Source organism: Gopherus evgoodei, chromosome 2 (genome assembly GCF_007399415.2).
Source record: "Gopherus evgoodei ecotype Sinaloan lineage chromosome 2, rGopEvg1_v1.p, whole genome shotgun sequence".
Taxonomy (NCBI): Eukaryota; Metazoa; Chordata; order Testudines; family Testudinidae; genus Gopherus; species Gopherus evgoodei.
This window is the reverse complement of record NC_044323.1, coordinates 77,263,692-77,279,688: the sequence shown is the minus strand read 5'-3', so window position 1 is coordinate 77,279,688 and position 15,997 is coordinate 77,263,692. Positions and strand designations below refer to the sequence as shown.

Here is a 15,997-nt window from a genome sequence, read left to right as displayed (position 1 = left end):
TCTGGTGAGGGGATGAGAATAATTAAATCCATTTATAAGATAGAAACTCCATTATTTGATTTAATGTGGAGTATTCATTTTTTAAATTATCTGGACAGCATGCACAAAAAAGCCTATCCAAAGGTTCAAGTTGTCTTTGATGAACATTAAAAATACAAACCAACTTGATCAACAAAAGCAAATACAGCAGTCTTCTTCAAACTGGAAAGGGAGATGACCCTCACACTCCAACCACTGATCTCAGCACACACCAATATATCGCAGCTCTTTACTTCCTTCTCTCACCCTACATTCTAGGAAAAAAAGATTTGGCAATGTCACCTTAAGATCAATAAACTTGGACTTATGACAGAGTGGAAAGTGTATTCCAGAATTGGGCTTCCCACAGAAAATGCCCTGCTTGTAGTCTCCACTTTATTGAAGTGCAGGCACTTCATTTGTAGCAGCATGGCATACAGAAATAAGCAGTCTCTCAAATACTAGGTCCAAAAGCCAGTTTTGGTGTTGTAAATCTAAAACAGCACTTTAAACTCTATGTAGAATACGATGAACAGCCAGTGTAAATAACCAAGCATTGGTGTCATGCTCATGACTAAAACCTCCACTTAATAAGTGAGCTGCAACCTATTGCATTAGGTTCAGTTTCTGAACTGATTTAAAGTGTAACCCTACATAAAGTATATTGCAATAGTTTGATCTCAAGGTTATAACAACATGGATCATGGTGACAAGGTCTACATAAATGTTCATAGCCCTTTGGCCAGAAACAGGTGGGGGAAGCAGCATTATGATCACTGCTGTTGCTGTGACTGTTTACCAGCATTTGAGGATTGAACCTTACCTCCAGATTATAAACCCAAGTCATAAATGGTGAGGTCACATCTTCAGTTAAAGATGGAGATATAGTCTTCGACTGTCTTCAGTTTGCTACCCCCTTTTACTAGCACCAATTCTGTCTTATCTGGGTTGACCTTCAGCCAGCAATCTCTCATTCATGCCCCAGATACTGGATAAGGCATTTAATAGTGGATTATGGATAGGATTTTCAAAACAACTCAAGTGTCCTAACTTTGCTATCATTGAAGCCAATGGTAAAATGATTATTGGCTTCATTGAGAGTAGAGTTAGGCTAACGCTGTCTCATATGATTACATATACAAAATATGTTAAAATAACGTTCTTTTAAGGTTGCAAAGTTAACCACTTGAAAATGAAAAGAAAGCTAAAAACAGTATCTTAATGTGTAGAAAAGGACAGAATGAGGATTGCATGGACAACTTTAATCGACATTCCCTAATTTTCAAGAGCTTAGTTTGCAACCAAAATAATGTTGTTCATATAATGTAGCTTTTGTATGTAATTTCCTAGAGATTTTTTTTTTTAAGAAAAAGGTTTTTAAAAACCCCTTAAATTCAACTACTATAGTTCCCACATCATCTGTAGGGTTCAGCCGGCAAACCTCCAGCCCAGACATCTGCATCTTGAGCTACAGGACTAAATAAATCAGCTGGCAACAGGAGAAAGGCTGTTCCTCCAAGAAGGGTTTATGAGCCACTCAGGCCATATGCAAGGTCCAGGAGTTAAAGAAAGGAACCTGGCCTGGCTATCTCCTCCAGCACATCCTCCCTGCCAGGAGTTGGGGTGCTCCTACCCCATGTAGAGTCCTCAGGGTGGGGAATGGTTTGTTGGAGCCATGTGCTGGGTCTGGAGAGTTGGCTTAGTGGAGTCTGACCCAGCCCAGTTCCTCTATCTTGACCCCTTTACTCCCTCTCTGCTGCAGCTGCTCTCGGGCCTTCCCCATACAGCGTGTGTGTGTGGGTTGGGGGAATGCAGCTGCTGCTCTGATGCACTGTGGTGCCCATTCTTTTTAGAATGTTTGTGTCCATTTGTTTTGATATGCATGGTTCCAGAATTTTCCTAAGGAATACCAGATGATGGAAGGGGAGATGGTGACTTGTCCAAAGTTATCTCAGCCACAACCTCCAGGACCTTTTTATAATGGGAAAATGTTGGTCAACCTAAATAAAGGAGGTCACTACTAGCTCCCCCATAATTATTTTTTAAACTTCTTTTTTTTCTTTTTTCTTTTTTTACAGGATTAAGCCTTGTACAGCGTTTAAGACCAGACTTCAAGCGAAAATATTCCTCTATGTTTGATGATAACACTGTGACTGAATATATCTACCACTGCAATGTACAGTCACCCAGGTGAGCATAAGTTTGCCAAAATATTTTTGAAATTAATCTGTTTCATAATTCAACAGCCATCCTTCTCCTCCTCCCTCAGTGCCCCCATTAATGCATGCATCCTGGCTTTTTTATTGTAGGGTTGTTTGTTAGGCTGCTAGCATTTAATGTGTTAAAAGCAAAACAATATTGAACTTTGCTTGTTCATTTATCTATTTGCAATCCTAATTTTAGGTCCACCAAGCCTGATTTTGTTTCTCTCTTTTTTTTTTTTTTTTCCCCCTTTGAAATTTGGCTGAACACTTGGGAGCTAAGTTTCAATCGATAGGCTGTTCTCATAAGAACACCCCCACTGGGTCAGACCAATGGTCTATCTAGCCTAGTATCCTGTCTTCCAACAGTGGCCAGTATCAGATGCTTCAGAGGGAATGAACAGAACAGGGCAGTTTTGAATGATCCATCCCCTGTTGTATAGGCCCACCCAGTCAGAGGTTTAGGGACATCCAGAGATGGGGTTGCATCTCTGACCATCTTGGCTAATAGCCATTAATGGACTTATCCTCCATGAACTTACCCAATTCATTTTGAACCCAGAATCTCGTGTTGCAGGAAGTCACCAGGGTCTCACAGTCACAAAATCATTCACAAGCAGCTCAGCAGTGTTGCACACCAAGTCAATATCATTATGTCTCAATTGAATATGTCATCGGAAGGAATCGCTTGCTAGGGATGCTTGGGCTGAGATCACTATAATCTGGCGAAGAAAAGAAGTTTATGGAAGCTAATTAAATATTTTGCTAAAGCCAGGCACATTTCAGAGAGAGCAGCCCATTAGCCAGCACTTGATTTTACCCAAATGTGTTATTTTTCACTGCTCCATAGTAGGCAGTGCATCCTGTGATGCAGAGGAAGATTGCTAATAAAGCGGGCAGGGCGGAGGAGGCAGATTAGTCAGTGAGGAATGCCACACAGATGGAAGGTGGGGTGGGATGAGACAGGACCATGTGCCCCAGTGAGGTGCTGGGGGCACCGTGCCTCCCGGGATGAAGCACTTACTACAGGATCAAAGGTGGAGCTTGCTTGATTTCGTCTCCCCTTTATTCCTTCCCTGGTTTGGCCTGAGGTTAGCAGCCCAGCTGTTTTCAAAAATGAAACCCTGGAAGCGGTGGGATTGGGAAGGGGTCTGGCTAACAGATTTTTGTTTTTAATTCTTCTTTCTTGACTCCCTGCAGCATCGAGCTCAGGTCAGGTGAATGCCCTCTTCCCTCTGGCTCTGGGCTCTTCCTTTCACTAACCTGTCAACTCAAATCAGGGCTGGCAAGAAAGGGAGACTTAGTTGAACTTAATCAACCCCAGCTGACCTGGGATGTGCTACCTACTACAGAGCAGCAAGAAAGAACTCATTTGGGTAAAAACAAGTCTGGCTAACGGGCTGCTCTCTCCAAAGTGTGCCTGGCTTTAGCAAATTATTTAATTAGCCTCCACAAACTTTGTTTCCTCACCTGCAGATTATAGTGATCTCAGCCCAAGAAGCACTGGAATGCAATTCCCTCTGAGGACATGCTCAATTGAGACATAATGACATTGACTTGGTGTGCAACAGAATGTAGTAGTTAAATTTATTAATCTTATTTGGGTTATTGCTGATTATGTACTATATATATTGTATTACTTTTAAACCAACATTTGTACTTTTTAATAATTTAATCATTATACCAGATGTACGGACACTTTCATAACCGATGTATTACATAATTTTAACATTAGCTTTAGTAAAAATTTTAAATCTGTTAAAAATAAATAAGAGCATGGATTGGATTTTATTAACACAATTGAGCTGCTTGTGAATGATTTTGTGACTGTTCTTTCTCTGAATGTCACTGCAATTGGCAGTGAAAGTCACTAGAGTTGTCACTGGTAACTTTGAAACTTATTTTCTCACTGGGGAAACCAAAAAGTCGCTAAATCTAGTGACAGAGTAGCTAAGTTAGCAACAACACTGGTTATACTTTTGGCCTTCACAACATCCCCTAGCAATGAGTTCCACGGGTTCAGTGTACATGAATGAAGAAGTACTTCCTTATGTTTGTTTTAAACCTGCTGCCTGTTAATTTAATTTGGTGATCCCTGGTTGCTGTGTTATGTAAAGGGGTAAATAACACTTCTCTGTTCGTTTTCTCCACACCACTCATGATTTTATAGATCTCTATCATATCTCCCCCTCCTTCCTGCCCTTCCTCCCCAAGTCATCTCTTTTTAAAGTGGAGCAGTCCCAGTCTTTTTTAAATTTCTCATATGGAAGCTGTTCCATGCCCCTAATTATTTTGTTGCCCTTCTCTTGTACTTTTTCCAATTCTATTGTCTTTTTCAGATAAGACTACCAGAACTGCATGCAGTATTCCAAGTGTGGGTGTGCCATAGATTTATATAGAGGCATTACGATATTTTCTGTTTTATTGTCTATACCTTTCCCAATGGTTGCTAACATTCTGTTTGCTTTTTTCACTTTACTTCACATTGAGCAGATGATTTTCAGAGAACTCTCCACAATGACTCGAGATCTTTCTTGTGTGGTAACAGCTAATTTAGACTCCATAATTTTGTATGTATAGTTGAGTTCATTGTTTCTAATGGGCGTTACTTTGCACTTATTTCATTTGTCATTTTAAGTGGTGAAACTGCTTTCAAGAACATGACTGTTCCTTATGGATGGGCAAAAAGGCCAATGTTACAGCGGATCGCTCACATGCATCAAGATATACCTATCACTGTGATTTATGGAGCACGTTCTTGTATAGATGGCAATTCTGGTAGTACCATCCAGTCTCTGCGACCAGATTCATATGTAAAGACAATAGTAAGTGAATTTTTCTAGCCCTTGTTTTTCCTTTTTATAGGTTTGTGTAGATTGTATCCATTCTTTGTCCTATTTGGTGCCAGCCCTGGAATGATAGTCTTACGATTTAAAACTCTGGATAGGATATCTGATCTGATTTCTATACCAGAAAAAGAGTAGGAGAAAATAAGTATTCTTCAAGTGCTTGCACATGTTCATTCCAATGTAGGTGTGTGCACGCCCCAAGCAAAGTTGCCGGATATTTTTACCTTAGTGGTATCTGTTGGATTGGCTCTAGCACCCTCTGGTGTCGCACACTCATAGCACCAGGATAAGGGGCCCTACCCTGCTTCAGTTCCTTCTTACCGCCTGTGACGGTTGCTGAAACCTCTCATTGCTTAGGCAATCTCCTCTCTTTCTTAACCTTTGAGTGCTCATAGTTTTTAGTAGTTAGGTTTTACATAGATTGAACATCTCTGCTCTTAGATAGCAGAGTTATTTGTCCCAGTGCTGAGGCATGCCTCGGTCACCGGGGTTTAAGCCTTGTGCATCATGCAGGAAGTCTGCCTTTGAGCGACCCGCACTCGAGCTGTCTGACATGCTTAGGGGTAGCTCGTAGGAAAGACCGTTAACAAAATTTGTAAAGAGTTCAAGCCCCGGATCCAGAAAGACTGCTCTTTCAAAGGTCTTTCTTATGGAGGCAGCTTAAGAACAGATTCAGAGCCACGCTGAGACTCGGCACCGAGTACCTCTGTCTCAGTGCAGGGTGTTTTTCCATCAACACAAGTCCCTCAACACCGATCATCTTTGCTGGTGCCAGGAGAAGAGCCGGTCTCTGGTGCAAAAGGACAAAGGAGACAGGGAGAGGGCGAGACGTGTCTCTTCATCCCTGGTGCCACATCACCAGGTGCCCACAGTCCCAATATCGGCATGTCCTACGACACCCACTCAGTACCACCAGTACCGGATATTTTGCTATCCCATCGACCTCCAAAGCCTTCACAGCTGCAAGGGATCTTTTAACTCTGCCAGTACTAGGCTCCCTGGAGGGTCAAGACTTGGCATCGTCAGTGCCCCCAAGCAGCAGGGAATTGACGTCAGCATCTCAACCAGAACCATGTCAGATGTCCAAGGGGGAACCCTCGCTGAGACCCTCAAGGGCCCCTAGGCAGCCTTCTCTGGGACCCAGTGGCTTGGCACGGCCCTGGTCTCCCCAGCACACCTCTTAGTCCTCAGCAGACTCAGAGGAAGAAGTGTTCACCCCACCAAAGCAGCTAACTCTCTGCTCCCTGGGCCATTCCCACTGCACCATGGCACTGAGTTAACTGGGGCCTTCGGGTGCATGGCCACCATACCCAGGGGGCCCAGCTACCACACAGTGGCCTTATTGGAACTGTTGGGGGGTTCACCCACCTCAAAGTACCTTTCAAGACGCTCTTATTCTGTCATCTCGGAGGCTAGAGCACCCTGGTACTGCACAGATACTCTGGTACCAAACACTGCGCCAAACCCTAAGAGGAAGCCCTGCAAGCTTCTGCAGACACTGAGCCCAATTGAGACTCCCCATCAGGCTTTAGCCTCCTCATCTTCTCTGGGTGAGGCCACAGTGGCACCCAGGGTCTCTCCACCTCCAGATGACCATAAAGTGTATCAGCACCTGCTAAGACAGGTAGCCTCAAGCCTAGAAGTCCAAACAGAGGTGGTTAAAGAGGTGACACACGGTCTCCTGGATATTCTGTTTCGAGCGGGCCCATCCAGAGTGGCTCTGCTGCTACACAATGCCATCATGGACTCTATTAAAGCCCTGTGGCAAACCCCTGCCTCCCTTCCACTGATGGCGAAATGCTCAGAGCATAAATACTTTGTTTCGGCCAAGGGGTGTGGGTTCCTCTTCTCCACCCCCATCCCTCCCAGGATCATTGGTGATTGTGGCGCCCAATGAACAAGACCACCAGGAACAGCAGATCTCTGTGCCCAAAGGCTAGGACCTAATAAGCTAGACCTCTTTGAGTGCAAGGCTTACCCATTTGCAACTTTGTATTGCAAACCAGCACATCCTGCTGGGGCACTACAACTTCAACATGTGGAAATCCTTGATTAAATTTAAGGATCTTCTCCCCCTAACAGGCATTTTCCTCCCTAATTGAGGAAGGGAAAACTGTAGCTCGGGCCTCCCTGCAAGCAGCCCTGGATGCTGCTGACTCCACAGCCAGATCGAGGGTGACTGTGGTGACAATGCATAGGAGCTCCTGGCTGCAATCTTCTGATCTCCCTCAGGAGGTACATCCAGAGCATCCAGGACCTCCCATCTGAGAGATCGTCGCTCTTCTTGGAGCAGACGGATGCTAGGCTGCATGGCCTCAAGGACTCCCATGTGACCTTGAAATCCTAAGGGCTCTGCATACCAGCAGGTGCAAGGAAGCAAAGGAGGCTGCAGCAGCCAAGCCGTTACTTCCCTCAAGCAGCCTGTCAGGGCCACCAGAAGAGAAGGAATAGAGGGTTTGGGTGAAGGCTGCATCCTCAGTCATCCTCAACAGGCCCTACTCAGTCAGCCTCCAGGCACCCCAGGTTGTCAAAGCATTACTTTTGATGAGACAATCGAGGTTGACATCACAATCTCTTCTGCATCGGATCCAGCTTACACCACCACCACCCCCTCTGTTTTCCAACCAGCTTTGCTATTTTCTGGTTGCCTGGACCTAAATTACTTCAATCGGATAGGTCCTCAGCACCATAGGACTGGGTTATACCATCCAATTCCTGTCCACCCCACCTTCCAACTCCTCCCCTCTGTCCCTCTTCAGGGACCCTTCTCATGAGCTCCGGTTGGAACAAGAAGCCCAGTCCATCCTTTGGGTGGGAGCTGTGGAACAAGTTCCCCCTCACTTGAGAGGAAAGGGGTTCTATTCCCACTATTTCCTAATTCTGAAAGCCATGTGGAGGTGTCTCAAACCTATTTTAGACCTGCGCAGTCTCAACCGATTTCTAAAGAACCTGAAGTTCTGCATGGTCTCCTTGGCCTCCATCATCTCTTCACTGGATCCCAGGAATTAATATTTCACCCTCAATCTAAAGAACGCTTACTTCCACATTTCTATCTTCCCTGGTCACAGACGTTTCTTAAGATTTGTAGTGAACCAAAGTCACTTCCAGTTCATGGTGCTTCCTTTTGGCCACCTTGCAAGTTTTCACAAAATGTCTGGCAATATAGAGTCCATGTGTTTCCATACCTGGACGACTGGCTGATCCAGAACTCAAGTAGAGACCGACATCCATCTCCTTCAATTAGCTTTCTATGTATTGAGCCTTCTATTGAACTTTCCTGATCCTAGTCCAAAGGGTAGAGTTCCTAGGAGCAAAAGTCGACTCAGTGCAAGTGAGGGCTCTGCTTCCAAATGACCGGTTCCTCATGATTGCATCCCTGATGCGATCTTTCCAAAGCTATCCAATCACAGCTGTATGAAAGTGCCTGAGTCTCCTGGGACGCAGGGCATTGTGCACATATATGTGCAGCACGCAAGGCTAAGACTCAGACCCCTGCAAGCCTGGCTAGCCCTGGTCTACTCCCTCTCTCACCATCACCTGGACTCAGTTTTCACGGTCCCAGCCTCATCTCATGACTGGACAAATGCTGACTGGACAGCCCCATGGTATGCACGTGGGTACCCTTCTCAAGACCTTGCCCATTCCTGTCCCTGGAATGTGACACATCAACCCTCTGTTGAGCAGCCCACTTAAGACACATCAGAACCCAAGGCCTTTGGACCCAAGAAGAGCTCTCCCTGCACATCAGTGTCAGGGAATTCAAGGCAATATGTCTAGCGTGCCAGGTGTTTCTACCTCCCTTGACAGGCAAATCTCTTTCAGTCCTCACGGACAATACGACAGCTGTGTTCTACATAAACAGGTAGGATGGTGCACGTTCTCCCCCTCCCCCCCCCGTACCAGGAAGCATTCTGCCTGTGGGTACTCTGCACCGCAGTCTAGAAGCATCCTACCTTCCTGGGACTCAGAACCAGCTAGCAGATTGCCTCAGCTGGTCTTTCTTCTCTCACCACGAATGGTCTCTCCATCCAGACATTGTAAGGGACATCTTCTGATGGCAGGGGATTCCCCAATAGACCTATTTGCTACCCGATCCAACAGGAAATACCATCAGTTCTGTTCCCTGAGGGGCCACAGCCTGGGGTCTCTCGGAGGTGCGTTCCTGTTACCATGGACAAGGCACCTGCTTTTCTTCCTATCCCGTTGATCCACAAATTTCTGATGGAAGATCAAGTGGGACTGAGCATGGGTTATCCTCATGGCCCTGGCAGCATTGGTTCTTCATCCTGCTAGGTATGTCCATAGAGACATCCCTGCAACTCCTGTCGCACACAGACATAATATCCCAGGATAATGGTCGACTGCTGCACCCAAACCTCATGTTGCTGCACCTATCTGACTAGAAGCTCCATGGCTGAATCCAGAGGAGCAAGTTTGCTCGAAGCAAGTCCGCAAGGTCCTAATGAGCAGTAGCAAGCCTTCCACAAGAGCTACTTTCCTGTCAAAATGGAAGAAGTTCTCTAGCTAGTGTTCACAATGACAGGCCCTGGCTCTGCAGTTCTCTCTGCATCTCATTCTAGACTACGTGCAGTCACTAGGATAGCAGGGGCTAGCCTTTTCCACAGTAAAGGTTCATCTAGCGGCCATCTCGGCCTTCCATTCCACGATTGACAACTGTTCTATCTTCTCCCATGACATGGTAGTCTGGTTCCTCAAAGGCCTGGAGATGGTATTCCTCCAAGTTAGGAATTCCCCCACCCCCCAAATGGGACCTAAACCTAGTCCTGTCAAAACTCACAGGACCCCCATTTGGACCACTGGCAACATTCTCACCGTTACTCCTCTCTGGGAAAGTAGCCTCCCTGTTAGCCATTGCTTTAGTCAGACGGGTTTCAGAGAAATGAGCTCTCACTTCAGAGCCCCCATACACGGTCTTTTTTAAGGACACAGCCCAGCTGCCACTGCATCCATCATTCGTCCTGAAAGTTGTATCACAGTTCCATTGGAGTCAAACAATTTTCCTGCCAGTGTTCTACCCCAAATGACATGAGAGCAGGAAGGAATAGCGCCTCCACTCATTAGATGTTGGGTGTGCCCTGGTCTTCTACAATAGCATTCTGCAGATACATTCAGCTGTTCATAGCAATAGGAGAAAGGATGAAAGGTCTCCCCATTTCTGCACAGCGAATCTTATCCTGGATCACTTAGTGTATCAACACATGTTACACCCTCATGAACATTTCGCCCCCCCCAGCTAACTGAATGGCTCACTTTACAAGTTCTCAAGCGTCTTCTGCTGCTTTTTTTTAGCACATGTTCCAATTCATGACATCTGCAAGATGGCAACCTGGTCATCAGTTCATACCTTCACAATGTACTATGTCATTACACAACAGGCTTGAGGGGATGCCAACTGGACATTGTTACAGTCCAGCCTGCACTTGATTTCCAAACCCATCTATGGGACAACTGTTTGTGAGTCACCTACATTGGAATGGACATGTGCAAGCACTCGAAGAAAAAAACTGTTACTAACTTTTCTGCAACTGTTGTTCTTCGAGATGTGTTGCACATGTCAATTCCAAAACCTACCCTCACTCCCCTCTTGAGAGGCAGTTGGCAAAAAGAAACTGAAGGAGGGCAGGGTTGCCAGGGCCCCTTATACCTGCACTATGAGCACCTGATACCAGAGGATGTTAGAGTCGACTCAACAGATACCACTAAGGAGAAAATTTCAAGTAACTGTGCTTGGGGCACACACAGACCTACATTTGAATGGATATGTGCAACACATCTCGAAGACAAACAGTTACAGAAAGGTTAACTCTTTTTTATCTCCATTTTTTTCATGTCGGGGACCTGGGGCTCAACAGAGAGCAAGTGACTTGTTTCAAGTCAAAAGGAAGTTCGGTTGTGGCATTCAGAACTGAGCCACATTTCTTCCTTTATTTCCAGTCCAGGAACTTAACCATAAGGTCATCTTTCCTGTCTAAAAAAGTATGAACTCCATAGTGTTCTAATGAAATGTATTTTGTAAAGAAAAAAGACTTAGTCTAAATTTACATACTACTTAATCAAGGACTCTTCAATGTGATAATTGTTCCAATCATTGTGTGGCGTGTACATTTTTTATAAGTGGTAACTCTTTTCTGCTGAAGTTTTGGAAGTCCCCTCATTTGAATCATTGCATAAATATTCAATTTTGTCTTTCCCCAATGTGGCTTTATTTATATATGTGAGGAGAGCTACTCTTTTTCAGATGTGTGTGCTTACATCCTACATTAATATTTACACACACACACACTGGCCACTTTTCTAAGTACCTAAATAAAATTTACTGTTATCATTCATATTCAGAATCATACTAGACAGCTGTGATGGTTGAATATGGATGTATGAATTACTTTTATGAGTTGGTCAGATCTTGGAATATGCTGGATATTGTATTACTGCTATGTGGTCTTCTGGATGTGATTGACCAGTAACTTGCCCAAATATGCTCTAGACATAATATGTTGTAGGTCATTAAGTTGAACAAAAGATGATAATGCACGTTTATCAGAAGTAGGTACGGGGAGAAGGGAGTGTGGACAAGATAAGATTTTTCTCTTAATTTCCTGGTTCTATAATTCACTCATAAATAGCACCCAGTACTGTATAGGAGGATTAGGGAAAGTCAAATCCTTTTATAGAGCATTTCTACTCTTCCTGAAATGGTGACAACTTTTGATAAATATATTTTTATTCACAAACATATCTGTTATTGCTTAACAAGCAGACTTCCTATAACAGAAGTTCAGTTAGGGAGTGGGGAGTAGAAGGGTAGGACATGCGTGAGTCATTCGAACAGATATAACCAATCTGGTTTGGGTTTTCTGAGGGACAGGAGAGCTAATTTAATGTCCTATTCTAATTCAGGTTAACATTTTGTCAGCCAAGAGGTGGGTTATAAAAGGCAAATGCAACACAGAAAGAAAAATGGGGACACTGAAAGGCATCCTTTAGGGTGAGAGAGAGGCTTCTTCTAATGTCTCCCTGTAGGTGGTATTCCCATTCTTGGTAAATTGTCTCCCTAACAGTGCTTATTCTAATATCTAACTAGATCTCTATATTTCTAATTAAATTTTATTCTGTGAGTTTCTGTAGCTTCTATTATTTATCTTCTTTTAAGATAACTTGTCTCGATTCCTAGAGAGTTAAAAATTCCAAAACAGTAATTATCCCTCTGAAGTGCAAGTGAATTGTAATTTCAGGGAAGAGAGGCTCAAAAGAGGATAATGGCTTCAATATAAAATTAAGTGGAAATTGTTCAGGTGCCTTTCCCATAGAGTACTGTAAAATAGCCTGCTTTATCAGTCTGGGCATGGAGAGAACTACATTACAGAAGTATCAGGTGTGGTTGCAATGGTCCTTAGACAATTTTACAAAAAAAAATGTAACTATTCAGGAGGGTGCTAGCAGACATGATTTTCAGCATCTGACTTGACTTTTCCTGATTATCATAGCAGTTAATTTAGAGGGTTGAAATGACAAGCAAGCTGTTGCCGTAGTCTAGAAAATCCTCAGCAATTAAAGCCCTCAGTCAGTTCTTAATAATCTATTGTAGTGCGCTTTCAGTCTTTCCCAGAGCATACCTTTCATACGAGATGAAAAACATTCAGACATTCTGTAAGTGTTTAGATGGGAAGGAGCCAAAGAACCACTGTCGGATTTTTTGGGGAGAGCTGGAGCTGCATTTTGTTAGAAAGCTTCACATATAAAGCTTGTTTACATGTTAAGTTTGTTTTGCACTTCTACTTAAACTTTGTTGGCAATAAAGCAGGTTATTGAATAAACAGTAGTTTTACTCTCTTTTTTCTTTTGTTTATTCCTATGTAATGATGGTTCCTCAATAGAAAGAACAAACTTTCTTCCTATTTTCCCCCCAGTTTACACCTCCTTTGCAGTTGCTTGTTACCTCCTCATACTGGAAGCCAGTCTCAGCTGAATCAATATGGATTGAGTACAAAAGGCTGTCAGTTTTTTAATCAATGTGCTCATCTAATGCACATTCTAACACGTTAGATTTGTCTGATTTTAATATTAGCACTAGTAATGTAATGTACAGGAGCTGGTGCCAAGATTTAAAATAAAGGAACCTAAAGTTACATAAGCTTCTACATCCACATTTAGACATCTTAAGTAAGTATTAGGGATTTTCAAAAGTAATGAGCACCTACCCGCTCCTATTGATCTCCATCCTTTTGAAAATTAAATCTCTGATTTAGGTGTAAAAACCTGTTTGGAAATCCTGGCCTGGCGTTTTTTGTTCAGAGTGACCAAAGGAACTTGCAGTATGACCAGACATGGGAGACAGTATGGCCTTTTCAGTATGTCATAATAGACTCATGATTATGTGTGAAGGTTTGGATATTTATTTATTTTTTATTTTTCCTAATGTATGTTTTTCCCATGTCCTAATGTTTCAGGATTTGTTGACATTCTTGTTCTGACTTCTCTTTCTACTTCCTCCTCCCAGGCTATACTTGGGGCTGGTCATTATGTGTATGCTGATCAACCTGAAGACTTCAATCAGAAAGTAAAAGAGATATGTGATTCTGTGGACTGACTGAATTCAGCTCTTGATAAAGTCTGATCATACATACAGTTTACTAGCAATATTTTGTAGAACATTACAAAAATTTAAAGACTGCAGAGCTATTCAAGCCGGCTCTGTTTGCACACAGTTTCTTCCAAGAAGTCACCTGCACACTTAAACCACTTAGTGCCTTTTGAGTGGGGACTATTTTAAATGGAAACCTTGTACAGTTTACTTTGAGACTTGTCTTTAAATATTTAGAGATGTTGTTTGCTTGTCTGATATAGTGAAAATATAAATAACTAGTTTTTAAACTGAAAAAAAAATAATTGATTGAAATTTGGAAAATTTCAAACACTTTAAATTATTTTGTATTCTAAATCTACCATAAGAATGTCTATACTCAGCCATTATATAAATAATATACTGTATAAAGATATGACTTGGTTACTTTATAAACATTTATACTTGGTAGGCCAATGCATTCATAGTAAGAATGTGAAATTAAAATATTTCTTCTCTTTCAATCCCAAGACTTTATGTACAATATTTTAACATTGTATTTTGGCATGATGACAGGTTATGAAGTGGGTGTTTGGCAGTTGGCAGGGCCAAAATAATTAGCACGGCTTGTCATTGGGCATAAGGTGCGTTGATGCTTACAGTGCTTTTTTGCCTATTAGATTCTATTATATTCTTCACAAGACATTCTTTCATGTGTCTAATCTCCTAGGGGACTTCAGTTTTAAGAGACAATGGTGTTGCTGACACTCATACTTCCATGAACATGTTTTATCTGTAGAATTCCATGGCTTGAAATACAGAAGTGGCCTGCTAGTTGCACAACCTACTTTTATGTTGATACAATTATCACAAGGCCTGTTGCCAGCCCAAATCTAATGGTTTTAGAAATGCCCATTTTGATTAATACCAGGAAATAACTGTCTGACTAAGATTAATCCTGATATTTTGCTTTCGATATTAAGCCTACCATTTTCTCACAAATATATATTTTTTGAATATTGAAACTAGTCTAATTGGAAATGCAACAGAATATTGGATCTTAGTAGCATCCTTATAGGAAGGGATATTACTGGAATAAATAGTATCAATGAAATAAACAGTAGCTTGCTTTGGGAATTCCTTCTGCAGTTTTTGAACAATTCGGTATTTCACAATTGGAGCAAATCTACTCTCTGGTTCTTTACAGAAGTGTACTGTAGTTTGACATTAGTTTTCAGGTGCTTAGTAAAACACATTGAACAAAGTACTTTGACACTTTAAAGCCAAATTATGTGGTCCTTTACTTTTTTTAAAGCAAGTTTATGTAAAACTATTGATTTTCCATTTGATTGTTGGAATAACTACTGAAAGTGTCTTGATTCTTTATATAAAATATTTAATGTTATCACCTTCTAAAGGTTTAAAAAGAATTTCTGGATAGCTTTGCTTTCCATATTATGATTACATATAACAAATCTTCTCATAGATTGTTTTCCAGTAGAGCACAGTCTTTCTCCTCAAGGAGATGTTTACTTACATGGTGCTATGAGAACATCAAACAGTCCTTGCGATTGCCTTGACTGGTGGTACTTAATACTATACATCTGAATTATTTAATTGCAATAAATTAAGTAAATGAAATAGCATCTTTAATTAGCATATCCAGATTTATATAAAATAGAACAGTATTTTCTAAAATTCGGTGTTCAAAATGGAGATACGGAACACCACATACATTTTTGTACATAGGTCATAAATTAAACGGCAGCATGACTGATTGGTTAATGAATGCCTTGTTAGTGAATTGTTTTTTCCTTAATTATCAGTCTAATTTGCATTGATTAACTGAACTCAGCTGAACATTTGCAATTACGTACAGAAAATGACACCAAAATATATGTATCTCTTTTCTAACCAGTTAATGGTGGAACAAATTTTTAATACTTTCAGATAGCATTAATGTAGGGCGCTTCAGTTTGTCACATCGAAGGATGTAAGGAAGGGGAGAAAAGTTTTATGCCAAACATGAAAATTTCCCTAAATAGCCCTTGTTTTTCCAACTCACTGTGCTAATAAAAATCACTGTTTTATGTAAGTTTTGCACTATTAAAAAAATTGCATTAAACGTTTGTGTGTGTGTTTCTGCTAAGAATATTTCTATTGACAGTTGCTTTTCTAAAGATACTTGTATGACTACTTTTGATTTCCAGAGGTTAATTACAGAAATTGAGCTAAAATGTCCAAAAATATGTAAAGAGGAAATGTAAAGGATGTGTTAATTTTTTACACGTCTCAAACTTCTTAGCATTACTTGGTGCTGAACTGGACACTTGAGTATAGGTTAACAG

General features: G+C 41.9%; 1 protein-coding gene across 2 annotated transcripts in view; it reads left to right on the top strand.

The window, feature by feature from the left end:
- The window catches only part of ABHD5 (abhydrolase domain containing 5), a 33,756-nt gene extending 17,978 nt beyond the window's left edge, over positions 1-15,778 (top strand). The window contains exons 5-8 of one of the 2 annotated variants that reach the window (XR_003998843.1): positions 2,097-2,208; positions 4,858-5,044; positions 13,336-13,471; positions 13,587-13,677. Coding sequence is in view for 1 of the 2 variants with exons in the window: in XM_030551030.1 (XP_030406890.1) it covers positions 2,097-2,208; positions 4,858-5,044; positions 13,587-13,676 (389 nt within the window). In the remaining variant the exon portion in view is untranslated. Of the gene's footprint in view, positions 1-2,096; positions 2,209-4,857; positions 5,045-13,335; positions 13,472-13,586 lie in introns of both variants that reach the window. The other variant, XM_030551030.1, reaches the window with a different exon arrangement.
- Positions 15,779-15,997: the final 219 nt, after the last annotated feature.